The sequence below is a fragment of the Callospermophilus lateralis genome, chromosome 3 (genome assembly GCF_048772815.1).
Source record: "Callospermophilus lateralis isolate mCalLat2 chromosome 3, mCalLat2.hap1, whole genome shotgun sequence".
Lineage (NCBI taxonomy): Eukaryota > Metazoa > Chordata > Mammalia > Rodentia > Sciuridae > Callospermophilus > Callospermophilus lateralis.
Genome location: NC_135307.1, coordinates 2,550,727 through 2,570,302, shown reverse-complemented (window position 1 = coordinate 2,570,302; position 19,576 = coordinate 2,550,727). Strand labels below are relative to the sequence as shown.

At 54.9% G+C, this 19,576-nt stretch overlaps 1 protein-coding gene across 1 annotated transcript; it reads right to left on the bottom strand.

Annotated features, from left to right (window-relative positions):
* Positions 1-10,014: 10,014 nt before the first annotated feature.
* On the bottom strand, positions 10,015-19,324 carry Gpr132 (G protein-coupled receptor 132). The gene is made up of 3 exons (XM_076847928.2): positions 19,261-19,324; positions 15,206-15,311; positions 10,015-11,330 (listed from the first exon to the last, which is right to left on the bottom strand). Exons 2-3 carry the CDS (start codon positions 15,210-15,212, stop codon positions 10,201-10,203), a joined length of 1,137 nt encoding a protein of 378 aa, XP_076704043.2. The 5' UTR covers positions 15,213-15,311; positions 19,261-19,324; the 3' UTR covers positions 10,015-10,200.
* Positions 19,325-19,576: the final 252 nt, after the last annotated feature.

Here is a 19,576-nt window from a genome sequence, read left to right as displayed (position 1 = left end):
CAGTCCAGCTTGTGAGAACTTGCAAGCTCTGCATGTCCCACGTCCGGTAAAAAACAAACGCTTGTAGCCGGACCCACACAGAAAATGCAGTTCCCTATACGCAGATGTCCTGTGCACGAAAACAAGACTCCAAACCAGTAGAAAGTGTGCAAAGGAGATAACACACCCTTAAGCAGGTGACAAGAAGTTCAACGCAAATTGGAGCAGTGATGTATGTCATTTTCCACCCACCAAATTTGCAGAGATCAAAAATATTCTCTGCAGCTGGACTCTGCTTTCACTCAGTGTCCAATAATATTCAATAAAACATTAACAAGGCATGTCAGGACCAAAAAAGGTGGGAAAATGGGGCGGGGGGGGGCAGAAGAGGCAGATAACAGAAACAGATACATGTGTGACCCTGATATCAGAGTTGTCAAGTTTTCAGGAACTGTAATTAATGTGTTCAGGAAAATTTAACCACAAAAACTAGAATCTATTTAAAAAAATTTTTCCTTTTTCTTTTTTCTTCCATCCAGGTGGAAGAAATAGCATCATCAATCTTAATTATTTTTTTTCTCCTTTCTTATGTTTTTGTACCAGGGATTGAACCCAGGCACACTTCACCCCTGAGGTACGTCCCTAACCCTTTTTATTTTGAGAGAGGGTCTGGCTAAGTTTTTGAGGCTGGCCTCAAGCTTTGGATCCTCCTGCCTCAGCCTCCTGAGCCACTGTGATTACAGGCATGCATGACTGCACCTGCCTAAATATCTTTTTTAAGAAGCAAGATTTCCTTGTTTGCCCAGGCTGCGTTTGAACTCCTAGGCCTAAGCAATCCTCCTGCCTTGGCCTACTGAGTAGTTGGGGCTATAGTGTTGACCACCATGCCCACCTACAAGTCTCCAGTTTGTTATACTAGAGTCAGCCAAACCTTGATGCTGAGACTTGGAGAGGACAAGAAAAATGGACAGGCTAGTCTTTCATGAGCTTACTTTAAGATTCCAAATCAGATCCAGCGTGATAAAATATAATCAATCACAACCAAGTCGGGCTTACTCCAGGAATGCGTGGTTGGTTTCACATTCCAGAGTCAACACAGTTCACCACAGAAGTGTAATAAAGGAGAAAAAGGCATGAAAAGCTCAGTAAGCACAAAGAAAGCATCTGATAAGATCTGACATCCTTTCATGATGAAAGGATGGGAAATATGCACATACAGACTCAAAAACAGTCCACAGCACTGCCCTCACTTCTGACACCAAATGCAAGGTTGGGGGTCACGAGGACCACAGCCATGTTTTTAAAAATTCCCTACAAGGACTCAGAACATTGACGCAGCCACCAGAAAAAAAGGGACCTCTGGTCTACACCACAGGAGCCAAATCTTACCCATGACAGGAACAAGCTGGGAGCGGGTCCTGAGCTCCAGATGAGGACCAGCTAGCAGTTGCCACTATTGCCATCTAAGCACCTTGTTGCCCGAAGGACCTGGGGAGCAAAGGACAATATGAAGCCCACTGTGCCCTCAGTGCCATGAGTAACAGAGCCTTTTGTCTCAGGCCCAGGAGTCTCCAGTCTCCCATCATGTGCCCAGCACTGGCAGCCTGTTGGCTGAGCTGTGGTTTGAATAGGGTTTCAGTGTCCCCAGGGTTCATGCATTGGGAGCTTGGTCTGCAGTGCGATGATTTGGGGGGATTGTGGGGCCCTTAAGAGGTGGGGCCTTGAGAAATCATGCTGGGAAGGGGTATTCTGAGGTACCAGTTCAGTTCCCAAGAGAGAAGGTTATAAAGGTGCAAGACTGGGCTGGGATTGTAGCTCAGTGGCAGAGTGTGTGCCTAGCAAGTGTGAGACACTGGATTCAATCCTCAACACCATATATCAACATATAAACAAAGAAAGGTCCATTGACAACTAAAAAAAAAATTTTTTTTTTTTTTTTTGTAAAGAGCAAGACTGGCCCTCCCTGCTCTCTGATTCGCCATGTGATCTCTTTTCACACATGCTCTCAACATTGTAATGCCATCTGCCATGGGGCCCTTACCAGAACCAAGCCAGTGCCAGCACCATGCCCTTGAACTTCCAAAACTATGAACTAAATAAACCTCTTTTCCTCATATAATACCCAGGCTCACATATTATGTTATAGCAACAGAAAACAGACTACGAGCTTATAAGCGGGGAAAATCTCTACTTCCATTTCTCCTTTCTAACCTCTTCATGAAAAACAGCTTTAACCTGCCTAGGGGGCCAGGGAAAGGATCTTGAAGGTTGCTGGGAGTTGAAAAAATAAGCAGATACAGTGTGGATGAAGAATTCAAGCCCTCTCGCTGTTGGAGAAAGGAACTGCAAATAAGGAACGGGCAGGCTGGACCAGCTGTTGGATTGAAATTGGAGATATTGATACAAATCCACAGTTTGACTATAGTTAGATATAGATGTAGACATATATGTGTATGTGCATGTGTTCAGACGTGTATACTCCAAGTTCTGAAATGGCTGCCCTAGCAGCAACACACCTGGAGCCCAGGTCTTGGCTTCCAACCCCCACCAGCTCCCAGGAGGAGGGCCAAGACAAGGCCAGAGCCAGGTAAACTAACGTGTTCCAGGAAGTGAGGAGTGTTCAAGAGTGGACAGACAGACTGAGGGGACACAGCACCAGCCTACCTTACAGAGCAGAAGAACAACTCTTGAGCCTGAATTAAATTCAGACATGGAAAGTATATAACATGCATGCATATGGGAGAAAGGGGCCAGACCTCACAGAGGGATCTCAACCTCCCAGGAATTACTTATTTTATAATGAATGCCAAATGCTTACTGACTAACCTTGCAGTGGGGAGACTTGGTGGACCCCCACCTCACCCAGACAACAGGAGTTAGCATTGCTGGAGCCACCGAGATAGCCACCTTGAGCCTGGGATAGGCTACGTAGTGGAGAGACCTCACTCCAGAGACCTCACTCCAGAGGGATTCCTGCTGGAGATGCAGAAACCTTGGCAGGAGTTCTGCAGACTTGCAGGCCTTGGACAGGTGGCAGTTTCCTTATGTTGACTGATTCTGCAAGTCTGTTTACTTCCAGAGTACTTGGGGATGTGGAGGGTCACAAGCATCAGTCTACAATGTATCCTGAGGTGGTGGGAAAAAAAGGTTAAATGGGAAGAAAGAAAAATAAGGCAAATGTGGAAAATATTAGAGGTTGGGGCATGTAGGAAAGGAGCATCCAGATTTTTTGTACTGTTTGCCATTTTTCTATAAATTGGAAATTATTTCAGGATAAAAAGTTAGATAAAAATCTACCTGATCTTGGACCAGGGTTGTGGCTCAGCACACGTGAGGCCCTGGGTTCGATCCTCAGCAGCACATAAAAATAAATAAAGGTATTGTGTCCAACTACAACTAAAAAATAAATATTAAAAAAAAAAATCTACCTGATTGTAGAAGCGGAAATCAGAATAGTGATTACCAGAGGCTGGAAAGGGTAGGGAAAGAGGGGACCCAAGCACAGACAGGAGGGGTGAGTTCCGTGTCTCACAGTGCATTGAGTTCACCATAACCATAATATGACTTTATAAGGATGGAGCAGAGAGGAGCTCAAAGACACCAATCATCAAGTGTACGTATACATATATATACACATATGTACATATAGTTTATATATGTGTGTGGGTGTGTGTGTATTCAGGAATGAACCCAGGGGTGCTTTATGACTGAGTTACACCCAACCCCTTTACTTCTCATTTTGAGACAGGTTTTTACTAAGTTGCTGAGTCTGACCTAGAACTTGCCATCGTCCTGTCTCAGCTTCCTGAGTCACTGGGATTACCATGCCCCGCCTAGAAATGATATGTTGTTATGGAGAAGGAAATGCTGATTACACTCATGTCATTAGTACATGCTGTATACATGTATCCAAATGAGCACACTGTACCCCATAAGTATGTTCAATTATTATGAGTCAATTAAAACTAAATTTTAAATGTTCACCACTCCTTACAGAGACCCACACCATGCATTTTCCACGATGCCCATAAGCAGGTGCACATTTAGGAAGGGACTGGAAGGATGTGCCAAAGAGGAGGAAAAGGATCAGGGTGGGCACAGACACTGCCTGCCATGCGGACACCCTGCTCTGGCTCTGTGGGGTGCTGCCCCCTGGTGGCCATTGAGGACCTGCCACTGGCACCTGGAGAGCCATTACTAGGGACAGCTGGGTGGTTTTGTAAGTGAATTTTGCATCTTCACAGGACTCTCCCCCGGGCAGGCAGCTCAGGCTCCGCATAAACATCTCAACTGCTGACTTGCAGCCCTATGGGCAGTGTCTGACTCGCCATGATGGATGAGGAAACTGAGGCAGAGAGGGACGTGACCTGTTCAAGTGAGCTGTCTCTGGGAAGGCCTGGGGGGTTTGAGGCCTTCCCAGAGACAGGTGGTATCCAGGTAGCTGGATTGTTTCCCCAGGTGGAACTGGGCTGCCTGTGGGTGACCCACAACCATGAGCCAGCAAGCTGCTCCACACAGGGTCATTCAAGGGGACCTGGCATACTCAGCACCCTCAGCCTGGGCTGGCCTGGGGTCTCAACACCCCTTTTCCCTGGGGCTGGCCCCAAGGGCCAGAGTTTCTGGAAAGCCTCCCCCAACTCAGAATGCTGTTGGGACTGTGTCCCCTTGAGCAATGCCAGGCAAGGGGACACAGGAATCCCCAATAAGAGGTTCCCAGCCTACTGAGGCCAGTGCAGCTTCTCCCTAGCTGTCTCGCCTAGAGGTTCCCCTGGTGTGTGTGCCTTCGGTCCACAGCCCCTTGCAGTGTTGCAGGGAGAGGATGTGGTCTGTGGCAGGAAGAGCCAGGACGCACCATGGTCAGGAGTGCCTGATGTCAAAACCCTGTCATGCCCATCACTCACGCAGGAGAGGACAGATGTGGCCGGGAGGCAGCGACTGGGAGCAAGTCGAGCACACACAGCTGGCCCTCCCTCGCAGTCTGCCTGCAGGGATTGGGAAGATGCCTTCCACCCACTGCCCTGGAGAGCCTCAGCCTCAATCCCTGGGTGCCCCTTTGTCCAGCAAGAAGGTGGCCTTTGGCTGGAGCCCAGCCCACTCCTGTCTGGTCTAGTGAAAAACACACTTACCTGTCCAAGCCCAAAGAATGGACTAAGAGACATGAGGGACAGCAGAAGCAAGTTTTTCCTTCAATGATGGTCTTGCAAGATCAGGTGCCTGGTGGTCAGGGACCCTCAGATTGGATACAATCAGAGTTTTATCCCCTGGAACATGGTCCCTCCCTGGTTCCTCATTGGATGAGTACCTAGGGGTACACAGTCTTCTGGAACATCACCTAGGTTTTACTGCCTCCTGCTGGGTTATTTGAAGAAAGGTACCTTTAGTTGTCCCCACCCCCCTGTATTCTCTCGGCAGGAAAGTCCCCCTGGGTTGAGCTGGTGCCGGGTTGCTCATGACTAAAATACTCAGGGGTCACTCCAGGGGAACTGGGCTGATTGGGCTGCACGAAATAACTACACAAGAAACAATACCTTTTTCTTTGGGGGTGCTGTGATGGCTCCTCTGACCTTAAGCTTCCGCAGAAAAAGCGTGCACTGACCCCTTTTATTGAGGAGAAACTATTCAAATGAGGCAAGGGATCATGTTTCAGGGGGCTGAGTCTATTTTTGTGATGTCTGCTGTCAGCAGGTTGACTGACATCAAGGTAGGCCACATCCAAGGGCAGAGTAAGAAAAGGGGACACACAAGGCATTTCCATGGAACATTCTATCCCAAACAGAGCAAGGGTAATATTACAAAGGAACAGGTGAGCGTAGCTTCACCCATGGGGATGTAGGAAGGCATGCCCACGCACGAAGACACAGTGGCTCGCACCCTAGAAGACAGGGCTGTCCAGCAGTATGACTGCCAGATGCCACACCGCTCAGCAGGGGAGACAGACCCAGTCACGTCTAGTTCAGCCCCCACAAGCTGGCACGTGCACAGTTCCTCTCTGTTGCTTAGGTCCCTTCCTTCTCCCCTCCTGTGGGTCCAGGACTGTGACTCTTGCACTCAGCATTACCTGCACGTAGCTTTCTAGTCTGCCGTCCTCTCCAGCTGCTTTTCCTACACCCCAAGACATTTTACATTTAAAGCTAGAGACTGTATTTTGAAAACGAACCACCAGACTTTCCATTTCTCACAGGCCTGGCCCTTGGGAAAGGAGCTGCCCCCACTCAGTTGAGCACGTGCCAGAGCCATGGATTCGTCTCTAGGCCATGGCACCCCAAGCCAATTGGTCTGCAAGAGCTCTCATGCCCAGTAGTGACTGCCCAGTTCCCGGTCTCCCTGAGTATCCATTTTCTAATTTCACTCAGTTCCCCCAGGATGCCCACCTGGCCATATCAGGGCCTGTCTCCAGCCTCCCCGCCTGGTGGTGGCAGCCTCCCTGATACTGGCAAGTCCTTCAACTTCTTATCTGGGTCCTGGTGGCCAGGGTGCTCTCTTCTGCAGTACTCATATTAAAACCCTTGGGGTAGCCCAGCATAGGAAAAAAGATCTGTTTATTTGTTACTCTGTGGCAGCAAAATTGAAAAGGTGATATCTTTAAAAAAAAAAAAAATCATCTAAATGGGAGACTCCAAAACCCTTGGCAATGGGGGAGGCCACAGCCAGTGGCTTTACACTGCACCACACAGGAGCCAGATGTCCCAAGAAAGCCCTGAGAGGGGATGGAGAATGAGCTGAACTTGTGCTGAGTAGACAGGACCTCATGAACCGACAGTTCCCCCACTCCTCACCCCCTGCAATTTGCAGAGGCAAAGACCTGAGGCTGGGGTTGCAGTGGGGTGGAGTGGAGCCCAGAGAAGGGGTCATGAGGCTGCAGCTCTGTCGCCAAGCCAAGGCCCTCTCAGACCTGAGAAATAAACCTTTTGCTAACCAGTGTTCTGTGCCAGACCAGATGTCTGTACCCCCACCTCCCACCCAGCCATGCAGACCTCTGGGGCCCAGGTTGCTGCTGGGAAAACAGATGCAGGATGACTGAGCCATTTCAGCCATGAAGGAAGCCCAGTGGACCTACAATTCACCTGCTCATTAGCATGCCAATGTAAAGCATGGCCCTGACCACATTCCCACCCATCTTGGTGTGGTCTGCTTTTGACCCCCAGTTGAAACAGGTCCAGAGAAGAATCTGAGGACAGGGACTGGTGCCCTTCAGAGAAATCAGAGACAATTCTTTCCACTGACCCCCGTCTTTCCTCTTTTCACTCTTTTTAAAATACCCTTATTTTATTTGTTTATTTTTTATGTGTTGCTGAGGATAGAACTCAGTGCTCTATTCCTGAGCCACAACTCCAGCCTCCCCTCAATCTTAAAGACCCGCATCCTTTGTTTGATTGAGTTATTGCTCCATGATTCTTTCAGTTCTGGCTGAAGAACAAGCCTTCCTCCTCTGCCTAACCGGCTCTCAGTTTGTAGGGGAATAACCGCCAGCTAGGGTCAGAAAGGGGTGACAGTTCTTGTCCCTGCTGTCTGATTCCTGCCCTTGTCTCTCAAAGCTCTGCATCTACTTTCTGAAGTCTTTTGTCTTTTTCAGACATTTAAAAGAGTTTGTGGTGCTCTCTTCTGCGGTACGCATACTAAAATCAGAAGCCTGAGAAGATGAGCATAGAGGACGCAAATTCGCGAAGCGTTCCATTTTTTTTTAAGTGCTACATATTTTAAGTGGCGTCAGTGTTGTTGAAATTCCTTTTATTTAGCCCCACCCCCACCCCACGCATGTACTTTTCTGGGCCTCATGTTTATGATGGGAAGGAGCCCCAAGAGAAGAGGCCACTCAGGGACTTCCCGGTCACCCACCCCTCCGTACTGGACACTGTCCAGGCCAGACCGCTTGGTACTGAGGGGTTGATCACGATGCTGGCCCATCAGTGCCGTGAGAGCCCCCGGATGCTGCTGGCAGGAAAGGGCTCAGGGCAGACCTGAGTCCGTCTTGGGGAAGGACCCTGAAGTCCCCAGGGACTCGGTGAGGAGCGAGCCAGGGCGGGCTGGCGTTTAGGACAGGACACAGTTTCCCACCCCTCCTCCCGTCCAGGCCCCGGTGGAAGCGGGGGCTCCCAGGCGCGGGTCTGGCCCGCAAGTCTCGCCCACCGACCCTGGCCCCGCCCACCGACCCTGGCCCCGCCCACCGACCCTGGCCCCGCCCACCGACCCTGGCCCCGCCCACCGACCCTGGCCCCGCCCCTGCTGCGATCGCCCAGCACTCGGCCCCGCCCAGCCCAGGTCCCAACTGGCTGTCCTCGGCCTTGCACCCCTCCTCCGGACACAGCCCAGGGGTGCCATGGCGTTGCGGGAGGCGTAGCTCGCCCGCTGTGCTGCGCCGACTGCAGTCCCAGCTCCCGCCTCCAGGCGTGAAAACGCTGGTATCCGGAATGACTAAGGCACCCAGGGCGGTTTGTCACAGGCTGCTGCAGCTTCAGCTCAGGGGTGGAAAGAGGCTGAATGGGCCACTGGGACTGCCGACAGGGCAGAGGGCAGCATGGTCACCCTCCACCCGACCCGGAGCACAGGGAACCAGGCAGGTATAAACCCAGCACGCGGAGCTGTGTTCCCATGGCCACTGGGCCCAGCATGTACCCTGGACACAGAAGGGACAGCAACTAGAGCCATGTCCACAAGCTGGGGAGGCTGGCGGCCAGGGCAGCTGGAGGAGGGTGGGAGGGCTGTACCCTGCCATGCTTGGGTCTTGGACCAGTGGCCGGCAGAGCTGTGAGGTCACTTTGCAGTCAGTGGCCAGCTTGTGAAATCAGTCACAGCAGCCCCCGGACACCAGCATACTGTTGAACAGCAGGCAATCTCTCCAGGGTCTTTTTGTTCTCACCCATCCCAGAATTTTCCAGACTGTTTGTAGAATCCCTGCCATCACTCTTAACGCCCCGGTTCTGGTTGTCCCTTTGGGATCCAAGGGCTCACCCTCCTCAAGGCCTTTGTACCAAGGGACTCCCAGAAGAAAAGCACTCGTAAGGGTCAAATGGAGTCTTTCTTTTCCAAAGGAAGTGAAAAGAGCATGTATTTTTGTGTTTTTATTTCTAAGTGTGTTTCTGTGTGTTTTCCGGGTGTCTCTCACAGTGAAGAGCAGAGGCCCACACCTGCCTTACAGAATTGAGAACCTGACTCAACACAGGGGCTCTGTGCAGTTCCCGGGAAGGAAACTGGAGCGTGCCCCTGGGGCCGGCCCTATGTCCAGGCAGCTCCACCTGCTCGGCTCAGTCTCCTGCTGAGACTCTTGCTGAGGCTAGGATATGGGGCAGGTGGGAGGGTCAGCCCCAACAGCGACCTAGTGAGGTAGGTGTCATTGTTCCCAGTATCCAGATGGGGAAACTGAGTCATCATCATGGCCTGGCAGAGCTGGGATCCGAGTGGGCCGTGAGTTTCCTCCTGTACTCCAACCTGGCGAGGCACTAGGCAGTCATCTGCTTGCTCTGTCCCAGCTCCCGACCCCTTCCCCTGTGACAATGAAGTCAGGAAGTCTCAATGTGAAGGAATTCCAAGCGTCCTCTTGCTCTGTGGCAGCTGTATCTCAGCCTTCCTGGGGTGTCTACCAGCATTTCTGACTGATTGGCCTTCCCAGCATGAGTGTCTGGGGCTCCCTGTGAAAAACACATGGACTACCCTACTGGGCACCAGCAACTGGCCACCCTGGCTTCTGACTCCCTTAGGTGACCCCTGGCGGCATGTGTCTGCTCAGCTCAGAACCAAGCCCAGACAAGTGTCCTCAGGGCTGGGCTCCTGCCTCTTGCTGCTGCTGGGCTGTGCCAGTGTCCAGGCACTGTGATGGTGCAGGGTGCCCCTCATTGTGCCTTGTATTGACCTGTGAAGCAGAAGCACGGAAAGCCCCCTGACACACTGCAGCAGTCACCCAGCAATGCCTGCAGCAAAGCACACTCATGAAGCTGTCGTCCAGAGCTCTGCTGCAGCCCTGCATTGGCTAATGGCTGGGGGAACCCGCAGAACAAGCTGGCGTCTCCCGCTGCCCATGCCCATGCTCTCTGGCTCTCTGGCTCCTGACAGCCTGGGAGCATCACCCAGTTACACACTGCCACCTTCCAGTCAGGAGACCCTAGGGGGCAGAGGCTCACCGAACGGGTGGCTCCAGCACATGGACACTGTGGCTGATGGGCAGTGTGACCACGTTTCTGGCCCTGGCTTCCCACACCTGGGGTTCTCCCCTGCAGTACAACGGTCTCAGCAGGTCTCCTCGACCAGCCTCTCCGGGGTGTGCGCTGAGCCCCACTTAGCTGGCTGCAGCCCGGGAGGGTTCACAGGCGGGGGGAGCGCACAGTCGTCTGCGAGCGCCATGGGGAAGTGCATCTCCTCTGAGTCCTTGGAATGTGTGAGCTTGGTGACTTCTGTCTTTACAGACCACTTCTTCCACCCCTTCTGGATTCTGGACACTTCTTGCCGAGAATGGTCTGTGGCCAGCACATAGATGATGGGGTCAGCCACGCTGTTGACCGTGGACAGGCAGAGGAACACCATGGACACTGTGTACAGGCTGGCTTCAAAGGCACACACCGCAACCTTGTCTCCTCTGTAGTAGGAGAAGGTGGCCGCTTTGATGAGGAGAACCACATGGTAGGGGGCGAAGCAGACCAGGAAGATGACCACCACTGCTATGGCCGAGTGCTTCACCTTGGCCTTCTGGGCAGCGGTCAGGCCCATGCTCAGCTTGATGCTCCTGAAGATCCTGTGGTTAGTAAACGCTATGGTGCAGAGAGGGATGGCGAACCCCACTGCAAACCGCGCGTAGTGGTAGCCCGCGATCTTTTCGTTCATCCGCATGGGCTCGAAGCAGCTCTCCTTCTCTATTTCCATGTCAAACACCGGGTAGTAAACAAGCCCCACGAGGACAAAGACACACACAGAAATGAAGACGGCGGTCTTCTGGAGGCGCCGGCCGCGGCTCTCCAGTGCATACACCACCGCCAGGAAGCGGTCGCAGGAGATGCAGCACAGTAAGAGGATGCTGATGTAGATGTTGCAGAAGAAGATGTAGGCGGTCACCTTGCAGGCCCGGGGGCCCAGGGTCCAGCGGTGCTCGTTCTGGATGTAGATGACCCAGAGCGGCAGCGTGCTCAGGTAGAACAGCTCACAGAGTGCCAGGCAGAAGAGGTAGACGGCCAGCACGTTGCCCTGCAGAGCCTGCAGGAGCGTCAGCCATGCGGTCAGGCAGTTGGCCGGCAGGCCCAGCACACACACACCGCTGTACACCACCACCAGGACCACTCTGCTCTCCTCGAAGGATGCGTTGCAGAGCCCGGCAGACAGTCCCGGGGGTGCCTGAGAGAGCGGGGTGGTCACTGGGGTGGCATTTCCTGTGGGGCAGAAACAGGAGTGAGATTTGCAGAGCCAAGAGAAAGCGAAAGGGGGCTGGGGATGTGGCTCAAGTGATAGCATGCTCGCCTGGCATGTGTGCGGCCTGGGTTCGATCCTCAGCACCACATACAAACAAAGATGTTATGTCTGCCAAAAACTAAAAAATAAATATTAAAAACTCAAAAAAAAAAAAAAAAAAAGAGAAAGCGAAAGGCCCACCAGGTGCTTAGACAATTTCCAGAGGGATTATTGAAAGAGATCCTAGATCCTGGATGTCCAACCCATTGACATCACGGACAAGAACACAGGCTGTGCAAGATGCACTCTTTGCAACTCATCCAAGTCAGTTTTTAAACTGCGTGTTTGAAGAGGATGTTTGTGTCTGTTTTCTGACAGCTGAGCAAGCACCCTTCTGACTACCCCATCAACTGGGTCTGGAGTTAGGTGCTCACTGCTTCCCTCCTCCAGCCTCGATCATGCTCTGGCCCCAGCCCCTGCCCTGACTTGGGCACTGTCTCATCCTTACACATAGTTTTATCTCTTCTTTCCTTTTTGACTCTCAGTTACAAAGAAAGATAACTAACCGTCCCTGTCACGATGATAGATTCATCCACTTCTCCTTTTAGGTCTTTCAAGATTTGCTTTCTATATTTGAAGCTTTTGTTAATTGGTGCCTAGAAATTAAAACTCGTTCTGTTTCTGGTGAGTTGATCCATTGGGCATTATGTCATGATGCTCTTTATCTGTGTGGTAGGCAGAATAATGACCTCCTACAAACATGTCTGTATCCTAATCCCTACTTGTGAATGTGCTAGTTATGGCAGTGGGGGAATAGATTGCTGATAGAATCAGGATCAATTAGGATCACCTGGCCCAGTGCATCACAGGGAGTTTAGATGTGGGAGAGGGGGAAAGAAAACAGCCATTGTGGCTCTGAAGACAGAGGAAGGGCCTCAGAACAAGGAACATAGCCTCTAAAACCTGGAGAAGCCAAGGACAGGCCCCCTGTGGCCTCCTCCTTGTAATTTTATGTTGCCTTGGCATCTACTTTGAATGCTAGTCTGAGTTTCTCCTACAGAAGCAGGGCTCATTCACCCTGGACAGAGCTTCAGTTCAAACCCCACCCAAATAGCAGGTCAGGGGTGAGCACCAGAAGCCAGCAGGGCATCTGATAGGACCAGCAAGCCTCCCACAGGGAGCCCTGGTCACAGGTCAGACACCTGGGCCCTGGGCCACCCACTAAGTGGAAGAAGTACCCAGAAAGCACCCTGTGCACATGGGGGCTCCTTCCTGACCCTTGCCAGGGCTGCCGGTGCCCTGGGCTGGACCCAGGTGGCCGGGCCCTCTTAGCACTCGGCCTCAGCTGGGGGGAAGCCAGAACCCCAGACCACATGTGTAGTGAAGCCTCTGCATTCATAGCCACTGGCACATGGGCCTTGGGAAGTCCCAGGGCTCCAGATGCCCCTGGGGACAGCCCTGCTTGCGTGGCTTCTTGTCCAGCCTGGCCTTCGGAGGCCCCTGAGTTCTGTTGTTTTCTGTCCGTGTTGCAGCACCAGAGACTGAGCTGGGCCCCAACCCTGCCAAGCACATGTCATAAGCCACACCCCAGCACAGGACCCTTGAATTCTAGATGTGACGCTCACAAAATACTTTGGCTGGATTAAAACAACGAATGCTCTTTGCCTCTGAACTCTGGAGGTCAGCCCTTTGCATTTACAATACTCTCTATGTACTTTCTTTCTGAGATGGGGTCTTGCTAGGTCAGGCTGGCCTCCAGCTCCTGGACTTGAGTGGTTCTCCTGCTTCCACCTCCAGGGTTCTTGTCCTGCTTGGACATGGGTGACACCCAGGACCCACAGTGGGTGCCACCACTCCTAGCTTCCCATATTAGATTCACTCCTCCACCTTGTTTTGCCCTCCTTTGCAGTTTTCCATTTACTTTTGCTCCCCTTTTGCTTTCTGCTATGGGCTGAATTCTGTCCTCACCAAAAAAGACACTGTGGGGCCCTAGCCTCTGGGGCCTCAGAAGGTGACCTTATTTGGAAACAGCATCTTGACTGAGATGAGCATGTGAGAATGGGCCCTGAGGTGTCCTTACAAAAAGGGGAAATTTGGGGCTGGGGCTGGGGCTCAGCGGTAGAGCGCTGGCCTCGCACGTGTGAGGCCCAGGTTCGATCCTCAGCACCACATAGAAATAAATCAATGAAAGGTATCGTGTCCGACTACAGCTAAAAATAAATAGATATTAAAGGGGGGGTTGGACACAGGCGAGCACAGAGGAGAGAAGATGAAGACACCCACAGAGAAGAGGGCCCAGGGAGGGGAGGCGGGGCCAGCCCAGGGCCCTCTGGTGTGAGAGGTGAACTGTGAAGTCAAGGCCCCGCAGGCAGCCGGCCTCATCTTCTGGAGCCAGTGAGCTGACTCCACATTGCTCTACTCCCCTCTCCTGGCTTCGGAACTTACTGATTCTCTGGATGATTCAGCGATGACCTTGAGGTCTCCAAGGGTGCAGTCACCCCTGAGTGGATCCAGTCTTCACCTCTGGGACCCCTGGCCTGGCCTCACAGCCACGCACAGCCACTGCCTGGCCACACACTCACTGGCCTCTGGCCTCTGGGTCTCCTGTGAGCCCAGCCTCAGCAGTGCTCCTGGATATCCGACCAGCTCAGGTCCTGCCCAGTGTCCTCTTGTGTTCTCGTCCGGGGAGTGGATGGAGCCCAGCCTGGATGCTGGGTGCCTGTGTCTTGGGCCCATGCTGCCTCCTCGGTGCTGCCTACTCTGCCCTCAACAGGTCAGGGTCTCTTGTCGTGTCCCTCTCAGCACGTGCTGTTTTCTGATGTTTTCCAGAGAGGTGCTGGGGATGCAGCCCAGGCCTCACCCTGCTAGGCAAACACTGCACTGAGCTCCGCTCTAGCCCTCTTATTTTCTGTCTTCTGGTAGTGGCTGTCCTGTTGGGTGTGAGGTGTGAGGCAACCCACTCACTGTTCCTCCCACTCTGGCATGTGTCATTGTCCCCAGTCTAGACGGACAAGTTGAGCTGCCTCGGGGCCCCCAGCAGTCCTCTGCACAAGCCTGTGAGCGGACGGCAGTGAGCAGGGTGCCGGGGCCGCGGGGCCCACAGCTCCCTCCCCTCATGTGAGCACCCTGCCTGGTGTATGAGCCCACAGAGAGGTTGTCCCCCACTTCCTGGCCTCAGATGCCCCTCCCAGCCCCCCCTGCTACCTCCATCCCAGCACCAACGCCTGTTAACCCAGGTGAGGCAGAAGTGAGCCTTGCGGTGGCCCAGGGCCCCTGCATGCTCCAGAGCAGCTCTGGTGCGTCCCCCTCCTCCCCTGCACTCCCCCACTGTCCAGGGGCTTGGTGAGGCCTGGTCCCGTGCCACCTGCTCAGGCCCACACTCCTGTAGCCTTCACTGAGGGCCAAGCCCCTCCTGCACCTCCCTCCCCCACTGGTGACTGGGCGGGAGCCTCGGTGCAGGCAGAAGAGCCCCAGAAGGAGAGGCAGCAGGGCCGGAGGGTGAGGCTCACGGTCAGCTCTTCACCACGGTCCCTGACAAGCTCTTCCATGGCCAGCAGGACTCCCACAGGGCATGTGGGACAGCGGTGACTCAGGCCCGGTGCTCATGGGTCCTGGACGTGAGAGCTGCTTCTGTCCCTCACCCCTCTCCTGACGGTTCCCAGCACTCTCTCGGAGAACTGTGAAGTGGGCACTTGTCAGCTTCCTGGTGGAGCGCCTGTGGGCCTGTGGTCTCCCTCCGCTTTGGTTCAGAAATCTGTCTCTGCACGCTAATTTTTGAACTGTGAGATGAGATGGAGTATGTCGTAGGAAGACTCTCATGAACCCTGAATGTTGAAGTTGAAGGAGGCTCACTCACCTGGCATGTTTGCAGGTTCCAATCTCAGGGTGGCTCTAATGTAAGCCTTCTGGCACACCTTGTGCGTCTTGTTGGTCCTACCGAGAAGTGTACTATTTAAAAGGACCTAGAGAAAGTGCAGGTGGAAATTGCTTTAGGAAATGCAGATTAAATCATGTGAATTAAGCATGTATTAATTCATTTGAGAAAATGATTAGAGAACATTTATGATGTGCCAACTCTTGAATTCATCCTGTGGGATGTAATATCAGGTCCTTAATATATATTTAAAAAAACTCCCCAAAATCAACAACAGGAAACCTAGTAGAATTACTAAAGCCAGTGAACGTCACGATGAACATCATAAAAAGGAATCTGAACTCTCAGTGTCATGGAGAATAAGGAGGAAGGCGATGTAGTGGGGATCGAGGGGACTCTCAACCGTCGTCGGTATGTTCCCAAACATCTTAAGTCTTTCCCTTGGGCCTTCTTGTTTTCTGTTGTCAGTGCTGGATACCAAACCCAGGGCTCCACACACCCCAAAGTTCTGCCACGGAGCTGCATTCCCAGCCCTGTGCTTCCTTCTGACCTATCAGATTCTGTCTGGAGTGGTCCTCACCAGGAGTGACCCAGAAGCTGTGTCACAGCCTGGTGCCCAGTGTGACGGGATGAGGACCGACAGGGACCCTGAGAACAGTGTCCTCAGACAGAGGGCATGGGGGGTGGGCAGCAGGCTCCAGGGACCTGCTTCTCTGCATCCCTCACTAACAGGGACAGCCCCCAAAGAGGCCCCGTGATGTCGAGGCAGAGGGTCTAAGGGAGACAGAGCCAGGCCCACTCCAGGGGGTCAGGGAGGACCCGCCCAGCCCAGGCCCACTCCAGGGGGTCAGGGAGGACCCGCCCAGCCCAGGCCCACTCCAGGAGTCAGGGAGGACCCGCCCAGCCCAGGCCCACTCCAGGGAGTCAGGGAGGACCCGCCCAGCCCAGGCTCACTCCAGGGGGTCAGGGAGGACCCGCCCAGCCCAGGCCCACTCCAGGAGTCAGGGAGGACCCGCCCAGCCCAGGCCCACTCCAGGGTGTCAGGGAGGCCCACTGGAGTCCTGGGACCTCAGAGGCAGCCTGGGCCCTCTGGCTCGGGTACATGTGTGTCTCAGTCCTCCACAGAGGAGCGGAGGCTGGGTACGCAGAGGTCAACTCAGGAGCCCCACTCCACCTCCTGTGGCTTGACCCACCACCACCAGGGACAGCACTGGGTCAGGCACAGAGCCTTACAGAGGTAGGCCAAGTAAAGCAGGCTGCAGCCACCAGGCAACCAGAGCTCCAGGGATACACACACCAGGACCCTGGCCAGGGCCACATGCACCAAGACCCCAGCTCATGGCTGGCTCAGCCCCTGAGCACCCTGCCTTCCTTTTTCAAGTATGTTTCTAGAAGCTGGAGGTAACAGGAAGCTGAGCCGTTCACCTGAGGCCACAGGAAGTTGCTCAGTGTGTGAAGAGTCAAGGCAACCTCTCCACGTCCATGACCAAGCGAGAGGTCCAAGCCAGACAGAATCCAGGAAGGCCTTTCCCAAGTGTGGCTGGTGGCAGCAGCAGGGAGGCCACCCACTCCCTCGGTCTCCATTCCTGGGTCTCGGCCAGCAGCCTGTTTCCCGGTGTGAAGGGGACGAGAACCCTCATAGTGACCTGCCGGGACACTACTAGGGGACTTCAGGTCCTCCTGCACTGAGTTCTGCGTGCTGTGGTGGAAGATGCCCAGGGGAGTGCACTGTGTGCGGGGCTCTGCCCTCTCTTCCGTCCCCAGCTAGCCACCTGGGGTCATCTGCTGCTGTACCAAAGCCTCGTGAGAGATGCAGGGCTTTCTGGCCCTCTCTAAACAGGGCAGGAAGTGGTGCTCCCCACCAAGGAGGATCAAGGAGGTGCTTTCCAGCTGGCGAGGTGGCCACGGGGCCAGGGCCCCCAAGAGAGGGGCTGACGGGATGAGTGCCCACCTATGCAGGACCAGGGAGGACAGCCACCCCACCTGTGGCCCGCTTCCTCCCGGGCCCAGCCCTGGGTGGCAGGTTGCACTCTTGTACCTCATCTCTTGCCCAATGCTGTGAGCCTCCCTCTCCTTTCAGATTTTGAGGGACACAAGAGGAGCGTGTCCTTACAGAGCAGCAGGGCAGCTTCATGAGGCCACACACATCAGACAGAGTGGAGGCCCCGGGTCGGGTCGGCGTTAAACACCAGCCCTCCCCTGCAGGGCTACCCCAAGCACTGGTCCCTAGAGCGAAGGGAGGGAGGGCAGCTCCACACCCAGGCTCACAAAGGCCGCGGGAGGGAGAGCCCATAGGAAACCTGAGAGATGCTTCCCTCCTGGAGGCTGACCTCCTGTCCAGCAGCCGGCAGGACGACCTCTGTTACCAAGAGGCTTCTCTGGGCCCCTGCCTGCCTACGGAGGCCCAGCCTGGACAGCGCAGCCAGGCACTGCAGGGCACTGTGGTCCAGGTCTGGGGCCTGTCTGACCTCTGGGCTCCAAGGGTTTCCCTGGACCACAGCAAGGGGGCAGGTGGTGACACCAGGAGGGGGCAGCTGGTGCTGGGGCAGCTGAAGGGAGGCTGCGGGCCCTCGGGACTGAACCCCAGCCCTGGGCTGGACTCCTCCCATGGCCTCCGGGCGCCTGCCCAGAGCTGCCTCCAGCCCTGCCCTGCACACCAGTCCCCAGCCTTTGCTTCTCAGAGTGGGCCCTGCCCAGGCTTTGTCGGGGTGCTCCTGCCCCACAGGCGCACAGCCTCAGGCCAGGCAGGGTCCAGGCTTGGACACTGCCGCTCCCAGCGGCTTCCCGCTTCCCCTGAGTCTCCTCCCCGCTCAGATGAGCCTGTGCAGGGCCCTCTCACCTGCTGGACTGCAGGGGCTCCCTGTCGGGCAGCTCAGGTGCCATGTGGCCATCTCTGGAGCAGCAGGGCTGTCTCACACGAGGAGAGGTAAGGGGCAAGCAGCCCCAACCTCCAGGACACAGGCTTTTCCCAGGAAGGGTGCCCCTGGGCGGGGCCCCTCCTGCCCCTTGGCTTTGTATGCATCAGGAGGACCAGGGCCGGGTGAGGGGGTCCCTTGCTGCTCCACTTTTAGAAGCAGATGTGGCCCTCCAGCAGGGCAGGGGTCAGGCCAGGCCGTGCATAGTGGCTGCTGGCCTCGCCTGCCCTGGCCATCTGGGTCCATCTCTGGGGCTCTGACTCAGCTGGGGCAAGGGCCTTGACAGGGTAGCAGGGTCCTCCCCATGGGGGATGGCCCCCCCCCATGTCCAGGAGCATCCATGGGTCAGCAATGCCCTCAAGGCCCATAGTACCAACAGGCTCATGTCACCCTCACAGTCCCAGGCCATGTGCCCATGGTGGCCCCATGTTCCTGGGGAAACTGTGGAGGCTGGATACAGAGCAGCTCAGCTGGACCCTGGGATGTGGCCTAGGGACCGCAGTCACAGTCCTGAACGGGCAGGCACGGATCAGTCCTGTCTCTTCCACCTGCTCCCAAGCAAGCTCCGTGCATCCCAGGCGGCAGACACTGCTAGTCTCCTTCGTGTGTCCCAGCCCCCGCTGTAAACCGCCATCTTCAAACCACACCTTCCCCTTGCGCCCCGCCAGTGCCCTCCGCCTGACTTCTCCTTTCGTGCCTCCAGCTACCTTGCCAGGGCCCGTCCCCACCCTCAGCTCACACCCCTGGGGCAGCTGCCACTGGCTTCCTGCCCACTCTCCCAGGGAGGAGCTTGCCCAGTCCCTGGAAATGCCAGGCACCAGGGTCAGGAGTAAGACCAGCTGCAGCCAGCCTCGGCCGCCCAGCACCACCCGGCACCTGCCTACAGCCCCTGGGTTTTAGAATGTGCTCCTCGCCTGTCCATCACAGAGCTCTTCATACATCCGTGGCTGTCCCTGCCCCATGCTTCCCACCTACCCTGGCTGGGGCTTCAGGGAGTCCCAGCCTGGGCTGCTGGGCCTCTGAGGCTGACTGGTTTGGTGGGTTCCCCTCCAGGCTCACACCCCTCGCCACAGCAGGGTACTGCGGCTGTACCTCCTCCCACATCCTTCTTTGAGAACCTACCCTGGATTCGGTCCCCACATCAGGATGTGCTCAGGCCAGAACTGCAGGCTCACCAGAGTCAGCACGGGCTCTCCAGAAGGAGCTGGGGCTGACTTCCTGCCCAGCTGAAGCCGCGTTGCCGTCCTTCCCACTGCGGTAAGGTAAGACCATTGTCTCCGACACACATTCTCTTTGGTTGGACTGCTGGTGAGTGGGCCTCCCACACAGCTGCCAGCTGTCCAACACCTCTCAGCCTTGGCTGGGCCTGGCCCTAACGCACGGCATTATCCATCCTGGATGGCGATGCTGGAAACCACTGCTCAGCCTCATTCTCCAG